At 42.1% G+C, this 25,075-nt stretch overlaps 2 protein-coding genes across 2 annotated transcripts; one reads left to right on the forward strand and one right to left on the reverse strand.

Moving 5' to 3' along the window:
- Positions 1–318: 318 nt before the first annotated feature.
- LOC148593461 (fatty acyl-CoA hydrolase precursor, medium chain-like) lies at positions 319–9,217 on the reverse strand. The gene is made up of 13 exons (XM_088530830.1): positions 9,104–9,217; positions 8,244–8,448; positions 7,303–7,447; positions 6,786–6,919; positions 6,312–6,465; positions 5,266–5,367; positions 4,138–4,242; positions 3,065–3,205; positions 2,893–2,979; positions 1,739–1,886; positions 1,411–1,542; positions 1,028–1,100; positions 319–616 (listed from the first exon to the last, which is right to left on the reverse strand). The coding sequence occupies exons 1-13, from the start codon at positions 9,174–9,176 to the stop codon at positions 442–444; spliced, it is 1,674 nt and encodes a 557-aa protein (XP_088386956.1). The 5' UTR covers positions 9,177–9,217; the 3' UTR covers positions 319–441.
- A 2,340-nt stretch (positions 9,218–11,557) lies between these two features.
- Positions 11,558–12,987, forward strand: CIAO2B (cytosolic iron-sulfur assembly component 2B). The gene is made up of 5 exons (XM_088530831.1): positions 11,558–11,705; positions 11,810–11,889; positions 11,966–12,091; positions 12,196–12,241; positions 12,782–12,987. The coding sequence occupies exons 1-5, from the start codon at positions 11,558–11,560 to the stop codon at positions 12,877–12,879; spliced, it is 498 nt and encodes a 165-aa protein (XP_088386957.1). The 3' UTR covers positions 12,880–12,987.
- Positions 12,988–25,075: the final 12,088 nt, after the last annotated feature.

The following is a 25,075-nucleotide window of genomic DNA, read 5'->3' on the forward strand; positions in this document are numbered from 1 at the left end:
GGAAGGGTCAAAGAGCAGCTCTTCCTTGCGTGATGTTGGTTGTATGCAGCTCTCCAAATGGGCCATCGGTTTCAGTAAACAGGAAATGCAACTTCAGGTATTTTGAGACTGCACGTGTGCTAGAACCACCCGAGGAAATAACAAGCAATTGTGACCTTCTGTATGTAGACATTTTTACTCCATCGTAAATAGACATTACCAATATAGCACATTTCAGGATTCTGAAGTTTTGAAGTGTTCCCCCACTTCATTACATACTGATTTTTTTTTTTTGTCTCAGGAACATTCCAGATTTCCCGTGATTCTTTCCTATCACTGTGATCATGACACCAAATTACATAATATTCACTTTCCAACTCACTACTAAATTCTGCATTCTGACAGACTGATTAGTTTGGCTTTGCCTCAAGTTTTAAAAGCAAATCACATCTCCTGACACACTTATAAATCTGTGTGTTCTGTTTTTCTTTCTGTGGTTTGTTTTGTCAACTGTGCCCAAAACTCCATTTTGTGTTCTTTCAATTTCCTCGCTTCCTTTTGCGTTAGGTCTATTTCCAGGTATCTCTCATCCACATCATACTGAGGCCAGTGCTCCAAGCCTTCTCCGTTAGGATTTCTGGAAAGAGCATAATGAAAAGTTAGCTATTAGCCTGTCAGTTGTCCTCTGACTGCTCAGGCTCTGTTTCAGAAAACCAACAGGAGCCCAGATTATGTGATTTTCATAGCTGAATATTTAGATGTTCCTATTAAAATGCTCACTGGTGGAATAGCAAAATTTAATAACTGCCATTAGAGTTTTGGAAGTAAAACTCCATTGCAGATGGAGTAATAGAACTTGGATTTTTTTTTCTTTTGTTGGTAGTCAGGTTCATTTCAGAAGTTTTTCTTGGAGTTGTTAGGAATATGAACAATTTTCAATATTTATCTTATATTCTGCAGAATTTGTGGAACCACCATGTAGGTATGGTTGTCGTGTTTCAGACAGCATAGGTAAAACTGGAGCTGTAATTAGCACTGTGATTCTCACCCATTTCTAGCAAAGTTAGTCCAGTATCTCATAACCATTCGGCTAAGCTTATTTTCTTCTTCTGTAGCATTTCCTGAAAAGTAAGAGATGAAATTGCAGCACTAGAAAACAAGTAATAAAGCACTTAATTCCAATAAACTATAATCAGTTCTACTTGCTACTCTGAGCTATGGGAGGTTGAGACTCTAGGACATAGCTGCAAATGAAGGATTTCATGAAAAGGAACTACTTCTTAAGAAGGGACAATAAAACATGAAAGACTGATATTTTTATTTTTATATTTCTGAAAGGAAATTCTATTCCAAAAGCATTCAAGCAAATAAAAGGACCCCTAATAAAGATGCCTTAAAAAGAGAATTCTTCAGCAAGCACAGATACATCACCTGCTAAAAACGGCTTTCCAAAGACAAAGGCGATCTCATCTCCATGGTCTGCTTTTACAAACTCCGGTCTAACACCTATAAAGGAACTGGATCGATGCTGAAATTCATAAAAGTAGACTGGGTGGCCAGCATCTACAGGAAAATAAAAAGAAGAGTGCTACTACTGCTGCTGCTGAAAAATATCTGCTATTAAAGGCGACAAAGTTTCATCAAGGGCTATTTGGATACCATTAAAACAAATCTGTTCTTTTGATAATGAAGCATTATATGTACTATTTCCAAATCCACCATTGTGCATTTCCTCAAACAGATGCTGAAATAGACTCACCTCTGTGGTATCTGGCTACTTCAATGGCTGAAAAAACAAAGAAAGCGTCTCCCACCGCATCTAGAAGCCCATTTCGCACCTTAGCTCGGTCCTCAATAATCCCTATGTATTCCTTGTAGATCACATCAATGGTATCATTAGTAACATCCTAAAAGGAACAGAAAAGATATTTCCTTCAGTGGTGATGGACATAAAAAGGATTAGCACCATTAGCACTACCTTCTTTTCAGAGAAAATCCCCAGGTGTGCTGTGGGGAAAAAGCTCAGAGCTCAGAACTGGGAATCACACAATTCCCAGATATTCTCTCAGGGGAAGAGATGGGCAACACTACAAAGAAACTCCTCCAGCATGTTTAGACAGATACCACTTAGTGATGCTGGTTATTGTAGTCAATACTCCCTTCTGTGGAAATAACCAACATAAAAAAAGACAGATTCCATAAATTGCAATTACCGTTATAGATGACCACTGTTTCATCCCTTTTGGAACAAACGTGGACTCTACTGTCCCAGGCTTATCTCTGATAATTGTGGCTCTGAATGATCTGCTCCATGTACAGGCAAGGCAAATACAGCCTATTTTCTGGATTTTTCCATATTCACTAGTTTCAGGATGGCATCCAGGAAGCAGAGAGCTAAGACCTTTCCACTTTACAGGAGCCAAAAATAGAGATGCCTAAGCCTAGATTTCTCAGCGCCATTTTCAACATCTCAAGGCATCCTTGCTAATCTCCAGCTGCTGCTTCACAAAGACCTGTGTGTTCTGTAGGTCTTGTGTCCTGCCTGCCAGGACTGTGTAGATGCACTGGAAAATATCCAGGGATACTGGAAAGGATACAAGGTATCTAAAGTGTCATAAAAGACCTACCTGTAGGTATGAGAATCACTCTTGGATTTCTGCATAACTCCTTTTATAAAAGATGGAGCATTTAGGAGGGCAATGGCTAAATTTAGAGCATATTTTCTGTGTTAATCACTTGCTAGGGACGTAGAAATTAGAACCGTGTTGGCTGCTCATTTGAGAATTAAGGCTCCACAGTAGGAAGCTGTCACACACCACAAAGTTTACCTCTAAAATACACCACTCCAGGAGTACAAACAGCACCAGCCCAGTCAAGAAGCAGCACTAGATAATTACTGAAATAATCTCTTACTGTTGGAAACAAATGTAAGACGCTCTGTAAAATGTGACGTGCTTCATCTCTGTCCATACCTTCGGTAATACCAGGAAGTTTCATTGACTGCACAATAGAAAGGATATATATGGAATAGGAAGTCCTATATTAACAATATTACATACAAGGAGAACTACTATAAGTCTCTTACTTTAGGAAGGATCCATCCAAACTCACAGTTATTTACTCCTATTATATATGGGACTGCATTCATTGCTTTTTCAGATAGTAATTGCTGGGGACTCTTAGGAAAAAATACACCATCCACAGATGCACTGATGAACAAGGGAGCCTGAGAAAGAAAGAAAAGTTCAATGAATGAATACCATTAAAATTAATATTATATTTTGAATAGACATGAAATGTAGGTGGTGTTGCTCATTTTATGTTTCTTTTTATTTAGTTCAATCCTATTATGAATGAATGGATCAATAGGGAAAAATTTCTGTGCCCAGACTGCAAAGGAACTAGGACGTCAGTACTTGAAATTTTGGATTAGACCTCATACATACGGTATTAAATATATAGGTTCCCTAGGTGAAATTGTGACACCCTTATTCTTTCCCTGTTACAGCGTGACACCAAAACACAAGTAGCTAAAAGCCCATTTAGAAAAAGACATTGAAGAAAAAAAATGTCCACATTTTTCAAATGAGGTACAGCATAGCCTCTGTGTTGTGAATTCCTGCAAAAGTTCAATAAGATGTTAGGTTCACTTAAAGCTCCCCTAGTGTTACAACAAGCAGGGAGCATTTGTAATAACTTTGACAGTAACATGTGAATGCTCAAGGTTGGAAGGGACCTCTAGAGGTCATCTAGTCCAACCCCCTGCAGGGTCACCTAGAGCACGTGGCACAGGACTGCGTCCAAGTGGGTTCTCAAGACCTCCAGAGAAGGAGACTCCACAACCTCTCTGGGCAGCCTGTTCCAGTGCTCTGTCACCCTCACTGTTAAAAAGCTTTTCCTTAAGTTCCTGTGGAACTTTTGATGCGTTAGTTTCTGGCCATTTCCTCTAGTTCTGTTGGTGGCCACCACTGAAAATAGGCCAGCACCATCCTCCTCACTGCCTTCCTTGAATACATATAGACACTGATTAGATCCCCTCTCAGCCTTCTCTTGTCCAGGCTGAAGAGGCCCAGCTCTTTCAGACTTTCCTCACAGAGCAGATGTTCCAGGCCCCTGATCATGACGTCACAATTAAACGCAGACCAGAATTTCATCTACCATCTTTAGAGTTATTTGTTCCATCTCTTCTTCTGTTTTGTTTCTCAGGCACTGAACCATTGCAGCTGAACTGGATGTCGGGCAACCAGCTACCCCAGCAATTCTCTGCAAACAATAAAAACAAACAGTACAGTCACTTTTTTCATTGATTTTCACTGATAATCCATACTCTAATAATTGTCCTTATCATTATCCCTCTTGCAGAAGGCTTCCATTGACACTGACTCTGGACTCCAGGAAGGAGGTGGGGGTGGTGGGGACACAGGCATCTAAACTTCTCAGCAAGGACTTCTCATCAGAGCCAGACTTGTTCCAACTGCAGAGGCAAGGACAGAGCAGCCTTCATAACCCTTCACACTGTGGGTCGAGCACAAACACCACAACACACTCCTCTAAAATATTCTGATAAAGGACAAGGTGTGTCACCCTTGCAAACTGTATGCTGGCAGAGAAGACAGGAGAACATATAGGACTTAGTGCCCTGACTCAGAACACAGCCACAGAGATGGTAACAGAGAGCACTTTACAGCTTCTTAATGATGCACAGGTATTTTAGGGTGGAAAAACGTAATTTCTCAGTTGTCATTACAGTGACAGAGATCGGTAGAGCATTCCCTTTTTTTTTTAATACATTCTAGATTAGCAAATCTAGATTCCTGAAAGTAGTTTCCTATACGTAGAGACAGCAAGGTTAAAATGAGCTCTTCTTTTGTATACTCGATCATGAACTGAATTTGAAGAAAATGGAACATTTGGCTTCTTAGAGTATGACAGAAATCAAACAGGGGGAGGATGAAAAATATTTGCAGCCTGCCATGATGTTTCACCCAAACATTTGTGTTCACCTTTTCCTGAACACCATGGAATGAAGTCCATTGCACTTGGTGCCTTTTCCCTGCCTTCTTTCTCTACTTGCTTACTCTCCGGCTTTCTCTTAGGCATATGTGGATATCTGGGTATTTCAAAAGCAAAAGATCTTTAAACATGTACTTCTTATCTGTATATAGAAATGCTGTCTTTAGTGCGTGTGACTCTCGCTTCAAACAATCTAGTCCCACCTTCTGAATAAACAGCTTATAAGGCGCTAAACGATATGGAGCGTATGTTAAAATACCACAAAGCACCCACACGTGCTTGTTGCTCAGGATTGTCTGTGAAGAAACTCCTGATCGCGGTACCGCTCTCTGAGATGGCCTTGTGGAACAAGCCCCTTGCCAGAGGGGAGAGGACCTGAGAAACAAGAAAGGGCATTTCAAGAACGACAAGCACCGTACAAACATTTCAAGTATGGCAGAACACTAACTTAGAATATCAGAAACTACTTCTTAAGGCATCTTGAAAACAAATGTCATGAGAATAAACGTTCTGTAGACTTGGGTCCTTGATCAGTTATGCAAAGGAATGTGGCAACAACCACATTCAAGAGTCCATGCCTGTCCTTTTCTCTCCCACAGCAGCCTGTTTCCAAGATTTTATGGAACTACACTGTGAGCTAGATAAGGATTGAAAATGACTGTGTCCCAGGTAGTTGCTTATAACTGTACTGCAGCACAGCCACACTATTTACCAGAGGGCAGGAGGTTAGCAAAGAGGAATTGCTGCTAACACACATGGATCACGGAAACACGGTTTCACTGTGCATCTTCTATCAAAGTGTGAGAATTTGAACAGGAGCCTCTTAATCTTAACTGCACCTCAAATGTGCTCAGTACTCATTACAAATTTTACATCAACATTGGGTCGCAAAATGCACATCTGGTTCAGACATTATCACAATTATTCAATTTGAGTAACTGCATGAGTGACTGTCAACATGAAGGAAATGGGCAAGAGGGCATCCTCTAAAAGCACTTTTCTCACAAGGATAAGTTTTGGTTTTACAGTTCTTGGAAAAAAAAAAAAGCCTCAAAACCCCACAGAATTCAGACTAGTAGATGAGAAACAACACTTTGGATCTGAACAAGAAGATTTGGGTATAGAGAATTTTCATCAGCCAGAAGGTGGTTTTATATCACATTGTCTTATAGGCTGAAGTGGTCCCTAAGACAGTACAATACAAATCTATTGCAAAATCATTACTTCTCTCTTCCTGACTTTTCTTTCAGATACTAAAAATAAGCATGAATGGTATTTTTTTTTAGAGTGATTATAACTAATGGTTTCTGTGAACTTACAAGAGCAGAAACACTGATCCCTCCTGCAGATTCTCCAGCAATAGTGACGGATGCTGGATCTCCTCCAAATTTGATGATATTTTCCTGAATCCATCGAAGAGCTGCTACTTGATCCAAATAACCCCAGTTCCCCTGGGCATGCTCATCACCAGTGCTGGAGGAAAAAAAAAAAAAAAAAAAAGGGAGGGGAGCAATTATTTAAATGCTTGATGAAAGAAAAAGTAGAGATAAATACAATCTGTGGTAAAAGAAATGAGCTGCCAAAGAACCTCTCTAACACAACTGAACAAGAAGTGGCTCAGGAAGGGCTGAGATAAGTCCAGCTATCAAACAAGAATGGATTCTGAATTTGACTTGAGACTCTTGTGTTGTTCTCAAATGTTGTCTGTGTAATTAAAAAATGTTTAGTTTTTAATCTATTTTAGGACTTAATTTTGGAAATCCCATAGCAAAGATTAGGATAGAACCACTTACCTAAAATATCCAAGAATACTTAATCTGTACTGAATCGTTACAACTACCACATTGTCAAAGGCTGCTAATGCTGAACCATCATATGGCGAAGCTGCTCCCAAAACGAATCCACCTCCGTGGATCCATACAAAGACCTGAAAAGGAAAAGTATATTTAAAAAAAAAGAATGAAAAACAAATGAACAAAAAGTACAGTTGAGAGGTCCTTGTTCAACAAAGTAAATGTAAAACAAAATAGAATATTTTATGCCATTTCACTCACAACTCACAATGCAATCAGATTGCATTTCCCAAACGGTAGATTTCTTTTGAATATGAGATCTGCAGACTTACAAAATGGTATTCATTTTATTAAACCTTTGAATACTGACTTTTCAGAGGAAATCAAGCATTTGATTTCCTCTAAATCAAAAAAAGCTATTTTAATCTTGGGGAAACTTTAGAATTTAAAGCTTAACTTGTTTCAAGAGGTACCAAGGCAATCAAGTTTGTCCGAGAATTTAAGAGATTTTGCTTACTGGCAGCCTCTCCTGTTCTCCAGCACCACTGGGTGAATACACATTTAGGTACAAGCAGTCTTCAGACATTTCAAAAGGAATTTTTTCTTTTCGATTAGTAAGATAGTCTGAAAAAAATTGTCCTTGTGCTTTATCCTGTAGACACCTGAATAAGTGAAAAATAATAAGCAATAAAAACAACTAAAACTTCCAACTGACTTCCTCTATAAAGTACAAACCAATAATCGATCCCTAGTACATTCACTGTTTTTCTGCTGGCAACAGAAAAGGATTATTTTTAAATATATTTTTAATGCCTTTTCTTCCTTTTACTGCCAGTCAGACAAGTCATTAATGGGCTCTGTAAAATACAGTCATAGTGAAGAGTAGAACAGTGACATCAAGTTGTAACTTAGCATGAATCAACTTATTGCAGAAATCTACCTGCAAGTGGATATGACCATGAGGAAATTCACTGAAAAACTAAATGAATGATTTGGCATCTTATATAGGATTTTTTTTTATTCTACATGTAGGTTTTAGGCTAATGATGGGCAAGCACTGGAGTAAGATGGATGGATGTCACTGGACAGTTCATTCTTCCAACTTTACTCCAACATTTCACAGCTCCTTTTTGTTTTTGCTCTGAATTTACAAGGTTCATAAAAATGACTAAGTAATGGATGAATGTCCCCAAAGCACAACATTATCCACCAAGTGCTTGTCCTTAGTAGTTTATTGCTGAAACCCATTAGATAGCACTTGTTTTTTTTTTTTTTTTTTTTTTAAAGAGCATCTTATAAAGATATGTTTAAAAATGCATTCATTGTAAAGCAATTGCAAATTGAGACGGCATCATAAAATTTCTCAGTGTCCCTTTCCATTCCCCTGTATATCAGGGCCCTGGAGCAGCATGTAATATAAAGTCATCATAAAGATCAGTAGTTTTGTCACTATCTTACGCTGGCGGGTAGGAAGTGGCATTTCTGACACCTTCCCACGGCTCAGGTGCCTGGGGTTCGGAAAACCTCAGTGGTCCAACCGGAGGCTTAGCAAAGGGAAGTCCCAAAAAGACATCGACACTCCTCTGGGCTGCATTTACTCTGACTCGGTTCCCTCGGATTCTCCCATATTTCGTCACCACTTCGGGTTGCTCTGTGTTTTGACCTACGTGCACAAAATCAGGACTGATTTTGTAAGCGTTTACAAGCAATTGACACATTTCTAAGAGCTTTAGCTACTTAAAAGGCACATTTTGATTGCATATCATCCATTTTATCTTAATAGCCACACACATAGATAACTACATATAGCTCTTAATCCTCTGGACCTAAGTTATTATTTAAATTTCGATAGATTGCTCTAAGAAAAGACATCTTTCTTTTTCAAGAAAAACACACTTGAATACACAAGATACATTTGCGAATCTTGTTAGCACAGATAAAAAAAATAATCCCTATACTCTTGAAAACAGCACAGCATACCTTTTTTTCTTTCTTTTTTTTTCTTACATTTAGGTAAGATGCATTGCAAAATCAGCACGAAAGTTCTCACCACCAAATTAAAACTGTGACATCTTGGTCTTTGACTCAGCAGACTGGATTTGGAGGTAGGGATTTGATTTCACTATTTGTGAAAAAGGCAAGTAAGGCAAATGTCTGAAAATAGGTCACCGAAAAGGCTACCTGCTCTCCAACACACCTGTATAGCAATATCAAGTACCCTGGTCCTCCAAAAACACTGGAATTCCCTAGAGAGAGCAGCTTGTGCACGTCCTATCTCCTTACACAAGGCAACAGTGAAAAACATTTTTGAAGCTTACCAGTAACGACAAGAGCTGTGACGCCGGCGGTGACCATCAAGCACAGCAGCAGGCTTTTCTTCCCAAATGCCATTTTGCAGGCTAGTCACACATTTACCTCCTCGCTTTGTTGCCTTATATACTCAGCGAAGTATAAGTGTCATGCAAAGCAAACACGGATTGGGAAAAGCGACAGGCAGGCTGGGAAGCAGCAGTAGCTGCGAGCGGCGGAACAAGTGTCCAGGACTGCAAGCCACTCCTCCCGGGAAGCGCAAGGCAGCTCCGCCGCGGGCGACAGCCCAAACCTCCTGCCCTGCAGCGCGGCCCCGACACCGACACCGGCGCTGGCCGTCCCCAGCTCCTCCGGCATCTTGCACGAGCTCCGGCAGCAGCTGCTTTCTTTCAAATGCTCTGAACAGAGTCTTCCATAACGCCGGGGCTTTCTTCCTGCTGCTCTGCATCTTTGCCAATCACGCTAGGACAATTCAGTCACTACTTAGTTGCTCCTGCTACTCAGTGAAGAGACTATGGAATAAAACTATTGTTAGTTTATAACATTTATTTCATTAATTTAACATCTCATATAAAGATCACATAATAAAGCCATATAGAGCAAAATACAGAATGCTACTCGTGAAAAAAAACAGGCCTTTACTGAAGTGAAGGCTTTTTCACGTCACAGAACAAGGCTCTTTTATGTCAAATGTCGTATCAGAAAATCCTGCAGGGCGGATACTCTACCTGCCGCTAGTCTCATGAGTCCAGGAATGCGTGCTTGCTTGTTATCTAATACAAAACAAGACGTCTGCAATACTCTGAAAAGAAGCTTTCTTTATCTTCATAATGTGTGGGAGTTATTTGCAAATATTTGATGACAATTACACATTTAAATCCCTCCATAAAGTCAAGACTTCTGTGTGGAGCCACATTAATCACTGGTGTGTGAGATACAAAAAGAAGAGATATCTGAAAAGACAAAAATAGGAAAAAGAGAGAGGAACGAAAACTGCCTATGTCACTACTTGGTCATGTTTTCTCTGTTTCCCTTTGCAAACCTGGGCCCCACCTATATTTTTGGCAAGGCTCAGTGACTCTGTCCCCAGAAAGTCTCCTGTTTTGCCATTTTGTAACATGAGAACTCTTTGTTGTCACAAGCAGCACTTCTATGAATTTTTTAATGAATAATCAGAAATTGTCACAATCATTAACATTTTCTACATTTATCACCCAACAAGATATTCAAGTTAAACCATTTAGGTAATTCACAAAAGTTTTGATATTTACCCCTTAAGAAACAAACCTTTTCATTAGTTTCCCAATAGATTTATCATCAGGAATGGTTCCAACCCACAAAAACAGTCATTTTTACATCAAACATACTAGGGTAGGTCTAGGGAACATAATTTTACAACAAGCTTCTACAGATACAGGTATCTGATATGCCAATGCAATTGTAAGAGATGTACTCCCTTTGGAAACGATTATCCTGCAACTTCTTAGAGCAGTTACTTCCTCATCATTAACACGAGTTTTTCTACCACACCTTCTGTTCCACAAACGCTGACCGCTACACTACACATCAGGGTGCAAAGCAAAGGATGACGGCTCTCAGGAGCCATGTTCTCCACAGTTTGGGTATTTTCCGTTTTCGTGCAGAATAAAGAGGTACAAAGGCCCCTCCCTGCTCTTGCAACGCTGGGTAAGGAATGCAGTTAAAACCCCCTTTCAACGCACACTATGTTATGCCCTTCCAGAGCTGCACCTGATACAGAGCGTAACCACAATCCCTCTGTGGAAGGCACCTAATCATTACCTTTCACTGGGAACGGATGAGCCAAAAATGAGTAGTGATCTTTAATCTGCACAAACACCACTTTTGGACCCATAAATGATATCCAAACTATTGCACTATTTCTAACAAAATATCAGATGAGGGTCTTGTTGAGCAATAGGCTCTGATCACCTTGTATTTAAAGTGCTGTCTCATGTTACAGAGAGAAACACTTTTTCTTAAGAGCATCTTGTAACCCCTCATTGTTCCCAAGGAGCCACGAATTGGACAAAGTTTCACCTGACCTGATCCCTCTCTCCTTACACCATCAAATTAACTACCCGACCTGACTTCCAAGACAAGTGCAGAGCCAATCCTTTAGGCATTTCCTTTCCGTCACTGCTGAGTGACTGACTGCTTCCAAACCAGGACGCGAGCTCCCAAACTCCCGCCTTTTATCCCATTCCTTAGGGACGCGTTAGGTGCTTGAATCCCTGGCTGCGGCCCTAGGACAGGTGCCCGGAAGCAGTGAATTCCCTGGAGCTGGTTGCTGCCTGTGTTATTCGCGGTACTTTCCACAGAAACCTCCGCACGGGTCCGCCAGCGCAGGCACCCACGCGAGCGCCCGCTGCGGAGGCCAAGCGCCGCCGGGCTCCTTCCGCCGCCGCGCCGGAAGTGCGGGCCCTGGCGCGGCCGCGCGGGCCATGGTGGGCGCGGGGGCCGCGGGCGGCCCGGCGGCGCCGCTCGAGAACGCCAACCCGCTCATCTACCGGCGCTCCGGGGAGCGGCCCGTCACGGCGCGGGAGGAGGACGACGAGCTGCCCGACTCCATCGACGACCGCGAAATCTTCGATATCCTGCCGGGCCTGGGTGGCGGTCGCGGCGGGGCCGGGCCTGGGGCTGGGTGGCGGTCGCGGCGGGGCCGGGCAGTGCAGCGCGTTTCCTCAGCCTCGCACATCTCATCCGCTCCATCAACGACCCCGAGCACCCGCTGACGCTGGAGGAGCTTAACGTGGTGGAGCAGGTCCGCGTGCAGGCGAGTGGCCGGCCCGGGGAGGGGGGCCGGGGCTCGGCCTGCACCTGGGTGCGAGCGCGGGGCTCCTTGTCCCCAGGTGAACGACGCCGAGAGCACCGTGGCCGTGGCCTTCACCCCCACCATCCCGCACTGCAGCATGGCCACCCTCATCGGCCTCTCCATAAAGGTGAAGCTGATCCGCTCCCTGCCAGAGAGGTTTAAGGTGGGCAATGACATAATCAAAAAGAAGGTGGAGGGGCTTAAAATCGCAAGGGCTCAAACTTGCCTGGTGTTGTTGACTTGTCCCCTCTTTCTTCTTCTGTTAAGGTGGATGTTCACATAACACCAGGAACACATGTCTCTGAGCACGCAGGTAAGCTCTTTAGTTCTCTCTTGCGTGGCTTTCTCTACATTGTTAATCTTGCAGACTAGAGATGAGAGAGACTCCTGAATTTGCAGAAGCAGCTGTGCAGTAGCTGGGACTTGACACACACCAGCCGCTTCCAGCAGATATTACAGAACTGAAATGGATAGTAATGAAACTAGATAAGTCGTACACCTTAGCTGAAACATTTCATCAGACAGCCTGTGCTCTCAAATAGTCCCTGGTTTGCCCAGGTAATGGAGGACACAGAAAATGAGAAGCTGGGGATAAATTTCTTGTCTTTTTGCAGCTATATGTGCATAGGTCACTGCTGCAGAATTATAAATAGCCTTCTTGTCTAATTTGTGATATAATACAGTAGCTCTGACTTTATATTACAATTCTGTGGTGTACTCAGCCTCTGCAGAGTTACTAGTCTACCTGAGTATCGTAGCAACAGTCTAATTATCAGTCAATATAAAATGTTTTTAAAAAGACATTGCATAACAATGTTTTGACTAGTTCTAACTTTTTTTTTTCCCTGAACAGTTAATAAACAGCTTGCTGATAAAGAACGTGTAGCAGCTGCTCTGGAAAACTCTCACTTGCTGGAAGTAGTGAATCAGTGCTTGTCTGCTCGGTCATAATTGCCCACTGAGGAAACCTTTGGTATTATGTTTTGTTAAGTTAATTTTGTATATAAGTGCTGATGCAAGTGTTTCACTATCTGTGTATCTATAAACAAAACAAAATTATTTGTATTTTCTTAAAGAAACATTTCATTACTTCTACAAAAATTATGTGGGAAATTTTATTGCAGGTAACTACACAAATATTATAAAAATTGAACTTTAAATTTGTTAGCTATAGCCCAATGAGATTTTTTGTATTAGAAAATAGTCCCGTCACAGGGTGTTAAAATATGACACAGAAGTTCAAGTCCATTTCTACCACAGGCAACTGTTGGGTAAGAGATATTTTAATCCTGGACCACATAGGGGAGGAAAAAAACAGACTTTTAAATAGACAAGGTGTTTTGGTGCCTGCACAAATGCAGTGCTGTGTGTCAGGTATCAAACACCTTCACCCTCGTCAGGTAGCTGAAGAGTGAGGATCTCATACACTTTCCGCCCCCCCCCCCAAAGTAGATTGTGCTGATCCTATCTATAATACTCTATTTTTCAGTACTAGTTTCTCTTGAAGAATCTTGGAGGATCCTTTAAAATGGTGAACCTTACTAACAGACTGTGTAAATCACAGCCTGACACTTCTGCTGAGTTTTTTTTTTAAAAAAAAAAAAAAAAAAAGAAGTGGTAACCAGGTAGGATAGCTCATATCACAGAGCAAACTAGGACAGAAATAAGTCCTAATTTCCTTCCAGTTTGGGAGTGAGATACCTAGTTTTCACAGGGGTTGTGCAGAATGCCAGCTCTGCAGCAGCCTTCATCTGCTCATTTGGTTTAGCGTCCTTGGAATGATCAGTTCTTGCCTGGATGCATGAATTTGAAACTGTAAATAAAGAAATATTTGTGTAATACTAATACTGGAAAAGGAGCAGAAAGTGCCTTCTGTTTGCATTACCTTCCTTCTCTGCTTCTCTTGTTGAATCATTAATCAGTTCTGATGTTGCCAGCTATTGCACCACAAATGAAAGCTTGGACCATGGCAGAGTGTGCAGGCATCTCATGGGTGACAAGCTTTGTTGGATTTTTGTTTTGTTTTCTTTTTTCTTCTTTAATAGAAAGTGAATGGTGCCTTCCAAGCTTTACAGGAAAATTAGAGTGCAAGTATGTGTGTGGAGAAAACAGAAGGATGAGTAACTGTCAACAGATTGCTTCAACCTGCACTCCAAATGGAAAGGGAATCTGGAAATTATATTTAATTGAATCAATACTGCTCAGCTTTTGGTGTTATACGATAAGAAATTGAATAATTTATTGAGATGTTGGCATTTGCCTTGCCAACATGATAACACTCAGGGCACACTGTACATAATAACCCTGGGAGATTTTTTTTTAATCACTCACCTTTTCAAAGCAGCAGAAACATGTGTTTTCAGTGTTTAGATTCCATAGTTGTCAGAAGAATAGAAAATCTTCAGTCATAATGATTATTATCTGGCTCCTGCAGAGCAGGAAGAAAATAGGAGTAAAAAATGCTACAAATACCTGTTTTCAAACATTTCCACCCCCCCAATTTCATCTCTGGAATGCCTTGTAATAGGACACCTCAGAAAATATGACTCTTTGCAGCAGCTGCAGTGAGTACGAGCAGCCTTGTTCAGGCAGAGTGCCAGCAGCAGCCACGTGTTTGCCGAGCGGAGGCTCCCGGGGGTGCCCAAGCGGCGCTCGCTGCTCTGAACTGCAAACGCGGCAGCTCAAGCTCCCCGGCCGCGTCGTGCTCTGGAGCAACCTGCCGCGTGCCCAGGCCACAGACCCACGCGGTGCGGTCCGAGCACCTCCACCCTGCCCCTCGGCACGCGCTTGCCTGCCCCTACCCGCGGGAAGGAACTTTCCCTCTTTCTGGGTGCCCTCCTTCTGTCATTGCTTTCTAGTACCATCAACCTGCAACTTTTGAAGTTGGTTCCTCCCCCAGTTTCATTACAAGTGGATAGAAAACAGCCTGGGGACAACTTCTTTTTCAGAGGTACAAGTAAAACACTGTCCATGGAAGATGTCACAGATTTACACTTTGAAGGGAAATATTTCTTGTGTTCCTCGGGTGATGTGTGCCACACACGGGGAACTGTTTAAGGAAAAAAAAAAAAAAAAAGTTATTCCAATCTTCTGACCATACTCAAGATTGATGTGTTTACATGAATAAAGTACTTTGATAGAGATCTCCCTCTGCAGTTTTGATTTATAAACTACATGTTTTGGAATTTTTTTTTTATGGCTGCTAAAAACATCTCTATTGAACCTGTCAAGGAGATAACTATGCCATTTCCCTGACAAAATGCACTCTTTGGCATTAATACAGACTGCAAACAAAAGGCAGACTCAAAGTTTTCCTTAACTGAAAGGGAAGTTTTATAGCAAAATCTTTCAAATGTTACTATGGAAAGCTAAGTATCATTTTAGAAAATAATCCCAGGGGGAATTGAGGCTGTTACCTAGGTACTTAAATTTGTTGGTGTGCCTCACCACCTGCCAACAAAATTAAAAGACATGCTACCTACTTCGGTATCCTTAAATATTTCTTATTACCTGTTTATGTACTTCTCCCATGCCTCACCTGTAAGGAATATCTACAACCTACAGCAGCTCTGGAGCAGCATTGCTGCACTGAGAATGTCATCCTGGTTGTCTGCATGGATTAAAATCCTGCTCTCCAGATTCATTCCACACATTTACCCGCATCCTTAAATAATCTGCCAGTCACCAGCACAGGAAGAGAAAGAGAAGGAAAGGGCAGGAACAAACACCTGTGTCCAGCCCCTGCCTCTGGGAGGCTTCCAGCCTCCTGCTGCAGCAGGGAAGACCCAGGAGCTTTTACTGCCGCTTGCAGGAAACGCCACCCGGCCAAGCGCAGGGAACCCAGACTCCCATTACCTTATGGCAGACGCCTCCCCACCTCAGGTTTGCACCTTGGGCACGGGCAGAGCCTGCAGCCAGGCAGACCACGAGGAGCCTCAGCGTGATGCGAACGCCCGGGTGCTGCCGAGCAGGCCAAGAGCTGCCCCAGTCCCTCTCCCTTCAGCACCCCAGCTGCTAGTGCCTCGCACAGCAGCGGCAAAGCCCTGGCAGCCCCACTGCACGGGACCCAGGTCCCTCCCTGCCAGCAGCTCCAGGAGGGCAGGCATCCCTTCTCCCCATCTACCCAGTTAGTCCCATCTGGCTTCCCAGCAGATGGGTCCCAGGGTTTGCACCAAGATATTCCCAGCAGATTGTCGGGAGCACTGGCTTACTTAACCCCTGCTTCCTGGCTGCTCCAAGAGCCGACACTGTTGCTGATGGAAGAGCTGGCACCTGCTCTAGCCAAGGATGGTGAAGGTCCTTAAGCACCAATCCTTGCCCTCCTCAGCTGACAAATAAACCGTGCATGTTGTCCGAATTGCATGCAGAGAAACCCAGTAAATGAGAACAGATTCCAAAATTTACTCCCAACAGTTTAAACAGAGCAATGCTTGTTTTATTAACAAAAATTGAATAATAATAAAAAAAGCTGCAGTGCTGTTTTTAAGACATTTCCTGTAGATGCGAAATTATTAGGAGCAAGTCATATAAATTATTTCTCTTTGAATTTCAAAATGAGTTTTTAGTCACTTTCTGAAAGATGGAAGTGGATAAGAGAAAGTGCTAGGCAAATTCTATTTTATAAATGATTCTCACTAATGACAAATATTGACCAGGAGTTGGAAATAGGATTTGCTGATTAAGCAATTTCCTCCCCTCCCCTTCCATAATACCTATCAGCTAGTGTACCACTGCACTTTTACAGCATATTCTACTAACCCTCAAAACTGCAGTAACTTTGTTATGACTGTCATCAGAGTCTGAAATAAGCAGTTGGGAACGATGGCATGCCCCCCTCTGACATCTCACTGTGTGCCAGGCTGCAGCCTGCTACAAGCTGCTCAAGTCTTTGACAGACTACAAATAGACCATGTGTTTTTGTCCTATGCGCCTCACTGGGCAATCCCTGCTTGCAACCAGGAGTGACGAGATGAAAGAGGCAACGTGCTCTGCATCGTAGCTCGGTCCAGCTGGGAACAAGGGAAAGGATCCCGCCGAGCGGCTCCAGCGCACACAGATAAAATAATAAGGGCTCCTGCCACCGCTGACCACCCATCCTGGCCATGCAGCTGTCTGGGCCGCACTCAACCTGGAAAGCAGAGTGTTGTACAGATGTTGTACACGCAGCTTGGCAAAGAGAACACGGGAGGAATGGGAGACAGGAAACACCCGCCTGCAATTCCACTGCAAGCTCTCGTGCTGCTCGGGGCTGCTGGCCTTACCCCGGTAGATGGTGCTGCTATTTCACACAGCCAGCAGCCAAGGGCCGAGGTCTCAGCGAGCACAAACCCAAGAGCAAGAGCAGGGCAAGGATCTTTGCCCAGAGACCAGGGCCGGCAGCCCCAGGCGCTGCCCCATGCGCACCCGTGGCCGTGCACAGCGGGACGCCCTGCAGCCCGAGGCCAAGCCTGGCTTTGAGCCGCGACCACCGTCTCACGGAACCGAGATTCCATTTACTTCAGCTGACTTGATACCTGCTGAAGCATTCTAATTACTGATGCTTAGTGAAATCTGTCATAAAATCTTGTGGTTTCTAGCCTTGTGTGAAATAACTCACAAATTAACAATGCATTGTTAATGGTACCTATTTTTTTATTTCGCAGATAATCAAGGGAAGCCTATATATCCATATGGCTTGATGATGACAGGATGACGGACTCATTTCTCCAATGAACAGTTTTCTTCTTATAAGGAAAAAAGCTCAGCAACCGAACGAGATCACGGAGGAAAACCCTCCCTCCTGAAAAATACTATATTCTTGTTTGTTGCCTAGCGACAGGCCGCTGTTACCCTAGAAGGCTGCAGATCCATCTGAACGTTTCTGGTAGTGCTGATGTGGCTGTGCAAGTATATAACCCTTTCTTTGGTAGAGCTTATGAAAGATGCATCCCTATGAAAGGATGCTAAAAAAAGTTGTGTGAAAAGAAAGCACCTTCGCAGAAGAGAAATTCAGTGTGTTCATCAGCCAGGGTACGTGTGCGCGCAGGCACTGAAATGACAGGCTCAATGTTTTTGATGCGAGAGTGATGCCAGGGAAGCACTTGCCTGCTTAATGTTAATTACTGCTGTGAGTAAGTGTTGAGAAGGGAAAAGCCCATCAAGGCCTGATTCTGATCTCATCTCCAAGACTAATCCAGTAAGAGTGCCATGAAAGGTAACAGTGCTGACAAATTTCATTACTGACAAAGTGGAATGATCGCTCAATCTCTCTTAAAATATAAGCATCCTTAGTTTAAAAAAAAAAAAAAAAAAAAAAAAAAAAAGGATTTCCTAATTTAGAAAAATTAAGTGCCTAAAACCCCAATACTTGCACTGTAAAGTGCCTTTTGAAGGAACGTCTGACAGGGAACTCTGCCCTTGAGCACGAGATGCGCCGGGTTTGAGAGCGTGAGCAGTCACCCTGGCCCAGCGGAGCAGCAGCCCCACACACCTCCGCCGCACAGTGGGGTGGCCACCGGCCACACTCCGTTCCCAGCTATTGCTTTTGAGAGGAATAAGATGAATGCAGAAACAAAGTTACTTCGTGTCTGCTTCACTGTACCTGGTCTGGAGGCAGAATAGTTTTGATATGGGTCAAGATTAGGACGTTTTATCTCTAGATCTAAAGGATTTTTAGCACTGGAGCTTCAATCAAGCTTATTCCAGCAACGGCTGGTTTTGAAATCAAGATTTACCATTGGGTCATGTAATTTCTTTTATGAAATAATTCTTTTTCCATGTCTGCACTGTCCTATAGTCCTCTTTACAGAGGAAAGATTTTACATCTCAGTCTGCACTTGACTCATGACAAATACACATAGACTGAGTACTAGATGTTCATTGGTTCATTTTTTTCTAAAGAAAACAGAAAATGAGTCTTTTTTAAACTATTGTCATCATAGTTATTGTCATATTGTCACTTTCACAGGAATAAAATTAAAAAGAACTTAGACAAGTGAAAATAAAATCTATATGATTTTAGTATAGATCTATAATATGAATTTTGGATCCCCTAATCAGAATACGTATATAACAGTAAAGATAAAACAGAAAACAAGGCATATAAAGGAAGATAGAGATGCCTATTACTCCTCTGTTACATGAACACAGAGTTTGCCAAACTCAGCACACTCCAACAGGACAAATTCAGAGTTTCTCCTAAAACAGATAACACCTCCCACATCCATTTGCCCCCATGATTTTACACAAAAGATACCATGTAAAGGTTTTCCAGCTCAAATTCCTAAGTCTCCCCTCCTCCCTCTATGAGCATTCCTCTTGGTTTCAAACTTTCCTTTCTTGAAAAAGAAAATGGAGCTTTCCATGCAAAAGAAACAAGATCAGACTTCAGTGCATAAAGCAAAAGGGCAATTATGTTTTAATTATTGTCACCATCACTCCCTTCCAGGAGCCTTATAAAAGATCCAGTTAATCTAAGAATTATAAATGGACTTCTGTAGACAAAGTTAAAGCTTTCTCTTTAAAGGGAAAAATATAAGAATCCCTATTCTTTTTTAGGATCTAGTACACAGAAGAGGGCAGCATAGTTAAAGTTGCACTTGCTATTGTCACTAACATTGCAAACTGTGTTTCTCCCACCTCCTCAGCAGGAGGATCTGTGACCAAGGTCTGGATCTCGGATGGAGAGAACCCCTCTGAAGTTTGGTTTCCTCAGAGGGCCACAGCCTGCTGCCAGGCCCAGGCTGTACTTTCATTGCAAGGAGGCTTTCTCAAAGGCATTTGCTCACCTGCCATATTCACAGAATCATCCATAATAAGATTATTTTAGTCGAGGTTATTTAGAATTTAGATATAGTCCATACATGCATTTGTCTATGCCCCAGATCTTTTCCTTAAGATCTTGGCAGCGTGCCAAAACATAACCAGTATTTGTCACCAATGCAATCTGCTAGGTAACCTGCTGCGTTCCAGACACGCTCACTCTCATCTCCTGCTACAGGGAAGTTTTCCTTTACAAATCTATTTTTGCTTTTGCTAATTTCTGCAATATTTCTACGGCATTACACTGCAAGAAACATCTGAAGACATTGCTCCCTGGGCATGTGGGAGAAACAGGCTCTGCCTGGAGGGGAAGTTCTAATATCTTTGTCATATTCTTACACTCTTCCTTAGAGATCTGCTACTGACAGCTGTGAGAAACTGGGGGTAAGCTGAACATGACCCAGCATAGCTCCTTTAATTCATTCTTGTAAATAGATTCATTCCTCTCACCAAGAGCTACTGCAGGTGAGCAATAAATCTTATGTTTGCAATTTGCTTCTTTACCACTACGTTCTTCTCAGTAGGACAGAGAAACAGACATCTATTTTGTCTGCTCCATAAACAAACTGCCTGTTGACAATCTGTAAATTCCCAAGTTTTCACAGTATCAGACTTTAGGTATTTCTTGTAAAGCATCTCTGAAACCCACACTGAGCAGCAGATGTCCCACAGTCTTTGCAACAGGATATTTAGCATGCCATTCATAGATGGATGAAATGTCACACACTGGCTCTGACAGGTTTAATACTGGAAAAGAGGAATTAAGGATGATAAAATAAAATAATTATGGAGACAGGTTAGATCATCGTCTGGTTTTATTCCAAATTTGAAATTCAATAGGAGCAAACAGCTGATCAGACGCAGTACGTGCTAATGAGTCCATTCCCCAGCAACTGGTGAAACTAAGGGGGTATCCAACTTCTGACTTGTGTATCATGTCAGAAGCCATGAGCAGTTCCCATATCAGTAAGAAATAAATCTGAGTCTGAAAAGCTAAACAACAACATAAAACTGGAGTTAAATCAAGATAGATTACCTTTTACAAATATGTTCTAACAGAAGAGTTTACCAATAATGTATTACATTTTATGATAAAGAAAGAAGCTGGAAACTGTGCAGGGAGAAGTGAAATTAGATATATCACTTGTGTAACTTCCTTTTCCGAGTAATGATTCACCTAGTTCAGTTGGTCATGAGCTTAATCTAGCAGCGAAAGCTTTTCAGATTACTCAAAGTGGTCAGAACTTCAGAGAAGTAGGAGATGAACCACTCTTCCAATCATTCTTATCCCAAGTTATTTTTGGGCTCTTTAGCAGAAGGACAGAGACCTGTGCCTTAAGTTGCAACCAATTGAACAAACATACCTGTTCTATGCTTCTCCAACTGAAAAACAAACAGCAACACTCTTGTGCCAGACCTAATTTGTGAGCTTTAGAATTCCTGGTCTGCAGCTGGAACAACCTCAACAACTGTTAAGCACCTCTCTCCACTTAGGTTTTTTCTTATTAAAAAAAAAAAAAGTCTTTCCTACTGCAGCCTCTGCCTTGTCTCTCCCTCGCCTGAGCATGCCAGCTGTGCAATTACAATAATAATAATAAATACACCCTTATTTCATTTTTAGTCCAGGTATTTGGGAGGCTGCCAGACTCTCACTTCTGCAGGAATAATGCTTCATGCGACTTGGCAAAAACCAGACCTTTGGGGAGCTCTCTGGAGCCAGCGTAGAAATAGCTTCACCCACATAACAATTGATTAATTAGACTTGAGGCAGTGCAGAGGAGCTGAAAAGCTGCAAGAGCAGAAACCAGCTTCCAGCGCAGAGTCCAGCTGCAGACAATACTTTCTCACCAGCCTCACTACTGCTAATCCTGTCTTCAGCCTGAACTTACTTTGTTCAAAATGTTTCAGACTTGATTAGAAATAATAGAAACAACAGCAACATAAGACAAAACAAAAACCAGAATTCAGTGATAATCTTGAATAAGTATAATAGATGTGTCATTCATAATTTGGTATTTGACCTTGAACAAACACTGATAAGATGGAATCATATACAATTAATTCCACCCCAAATATCATCTTTGAATTTATAAACCAAAATGCAGATATCAGGTGTCATGTAACATCTGCTTAATTATCACTACATCCCCTCCGAAGTCTGTACCTATTTTTTAGATCATGAAATGTATTGTGCACCTAATATAGCATATAGAAACTCTGGTATAAGCTTTATTCCACTAGTAACTGAAAACATAGAATAAGAAAGCATGTTTTAAGTTCTCGATATGATGGAAAAAAATCACATGCCAACAGAGTGCACTAGGGGGAAACACTGACACAACTCAAACTAGAGAAACACTGCAAGGAAACAGAAGAAAAGAATGGGATGACAGAAGAAAGAAGCTGGGTCTGCTACAACAATAGAATACAAAGAAAAGGCACCTTAGGTAAAACACAATTGAAATAAGGAAAATGAAAATCATATGAAGATGAAGTGAGATCTTTGGAGGAAAAAACTTGTAATTTTTTTAGAGCTTTGGGCTCAACTCCCCATTATGAAGCACATTAACCTTCCTCTCCTTTTGAAGTCTCATTAAATTCACCCATGAGACCCACAAGAGACATCACAGATGCTGGGTAACCAAGCAAAGCAAAACTTTTGGATTTACTCACAGGTAGGAAGCTACAGGACTTTCCCCTGGACCCCAGAACACTGCTGGGTGTCAGGACAGAGCTGACTTAGGTACCTGGCACCAGAGGTGATCCCATGACTTCAACCCCTGCAGAGGCTCCTGGCTACTTTGATAAGACCACATTCCCTCACAAGAACAAGAGAGGACTTAGACCACTCAGCAACCCACCCTGCAGCTCTCATTATATAGCAGAGGTGGCCCAGGAGCCACCTGCGGCTCGGGAACCGCAGCTGGTATCGCTCTGCTTCACTTGTCCCTGATCTGCAACACAGGCTGTGAAATTTGCCCTCCAAAATTGACAGAACCTAGGTCTGGCTTCATGTAGAAATCAATGAAACTACAAATTTTCCTGTTTCCATTTCAATATGTAGGGAATGGTATATCAGGCTTGCTAAAAATATCAAGTCTACAGTATATGACAAGAGTACTTACCAAATTAAAACAAACCTCAGACCAGTAGCAACTAAAACAATGGGTCATAAAAGCAGAAATAACAAGACAGCAAAAATCTCATTTTAACTAAAATAAATTACAGAAATACGTCTGTTAAAAATCACCATCCAATCAGTGCTACCTGAGCAGTAGGAGCTACCAGAGGAAACAGATCAAGAGAGAACGGAGAGGGTTTGAAAATCCTTTGGAGGAACTAAGTTTGCGTGGTCTCATATACATCCCACTGAAATCATCAGGCGCCACAGTAGCATATACATAAATATACAGTAATAATGAACAGCAAGCAGAACTATATGCAGTGTGAAGAAGCATGTTATCTATCTCCAGCGATTAACTCGAAGTATCTGCTAATTCCTTCCAACTTCACAAAATAGCTGAACCTATAAAGATCAAAGGAGATAACTTAGCTACATAACCCCAGTGATTTCTCCCTTGCTCTGGTTCCAGGCACAAATCCTGTGGCAGATGGGAAACAGATCGGCTGCTTGGCACACGGCTCCGGCTGCTTTGGCACAAGGCTCCTCTGAAACTTGCAGTCATCCCTCCAGGAACAAGCAGATCCCCAGGGACCTAATCCAGGGCCGTCTCACTTTCTGTGAAAGGACAAGGCACAGAAGCCAGTGCCAGGCCCCCCAGAGCCTGGCAGGACCGGCTCTCAGAAATACCCAGGGCTGGTTTTATTCTGTAATCTCCAGACTACACGATGGTTGTCCCTAACAATCCTTCCAATCCGAGGAGGAGCCCCACATAGGGGCTCTTGTGGACTTTACAAGGAGCTGTAAATCATATTTTTCAGATCAAGGAAACATACTTTTACTCCGTGAGTTCTTTAAACTCAGCAGTAAATCCATAAGCACATGGTAATATTCAACCATTAATTCATTAATTGTATCTATGGCTGGCACAAAGCAAGTAATTGCACGTAGTCCCGATTCTTTTGTACAATTGTTGTCACTTTTTTATTTTCAGTCACCTTTACTGCTAAGGCACTGTTCTCTCAAGGTTTTTATTTAGCAGGTTTTCCTGCTAAAAGCCTTTCCTGATTTTTTTTTTCTCTTTTATTTTGCGGGGGGCGGGGGGGGAGGTGTGGATGGGAGGGGTAATGATGGCTCTATTCTGCATTTACTTCATTAAAATGTTCATGATTATCATCAGCCAAAGACATGGAATAAACTATGGGTTTTTAAAGTCCTGATTCCGAAACTCCTTCCCATTTTTTAGCTCTGTTCCAAACAATTGTGCTATGTGAGGCATAAAATTAGCACAATAGCCTTGGTTCTAATGCTTTCCAGACTTCCCTTCTTTTCTATATAAACTATCAAAATAAATTAAAAAAAAATAGAATAAAAAGGAAACAGCTTACATGACAACTACCAACTTCTATAGTTTGCCCTTAAATACAGTAAAGACATATAAGAAAGTTTGGCCCAAAAGACTCATAAACCCACTCGGAATGCCTTGAGGTGAGTTTTTTTAGCCAGAAACATTGTAATTTTTATGCAGTTAGATGAAGACAAGCCGTTTCTGCGAGTGTATTTACTTAGCCAGTTGCATGTAACTACAGATTAGCCAGTGCTTTGCTTATCCGGTTTATCCAAGTAAAGTAGCCATTTTGCACTTAAGACGTTAACTATAAGCTATTCAAATATGATTTAAAATGTTAACAGTTGTTTTAGGATTCAGTTCATGTAGCTGAAGCGCTCACACGGTTTAACCGGCAAGCTCTGGCTATTCAAAGTGACAGGGCTATTTTGGCTGCTGCTTCGTGGCGGGCCGGGTGCCTCGCTGCAGGCCATGCGTGATCTTTAGCTGCCACACAACACCCCAGACTGCAGCTATCGGGGCAAGGGGGCCAGAAACCACCCCGAGAGCAGGGACCGGACTGTCATCATTAGCTCAGAAAATGACAGAATATTCACTCGTTTGACTTCATAGGAAAAAATATCCATTCCTTGTGGTCAGCCCCTTTAAAATATTTTTTGTATGTTTATTTCTGCCTCAGTTGAGCCCCTAAAGCATAATGTTACAGCAAAAAAGGATGTTTCTGAGCTGCCTTATATGTATTATGCCTTATGGACTAAAAACCCATAACCCAACTCCACAGATTCCTTTCTTTTCCTAACTTTATTCCTATCACTTCATTTGCATCATTCCCCTATTTATCTCTTGCTGTCTCCAGCATTTGATGTGTAAACCCTTAA

The sequence above is a fragment of the Tinamus guttatus genome, unplaced genomic scaffold (genome assembly GCF_059628265.1).
Source record: "Tinamus guttatus ecotype Peru unplaced genomic scaffold, ASM5962826v1 Tinamus_guttatus_pri_ptg000389l, whole genome shotgun sequence".
Classification (NCBI taxonomy): Eukaryota; Metazoa; Chordata; class Aves; order Tinamiformes; family Tinamidae; genus Tinamus; species Tinamus guttatus.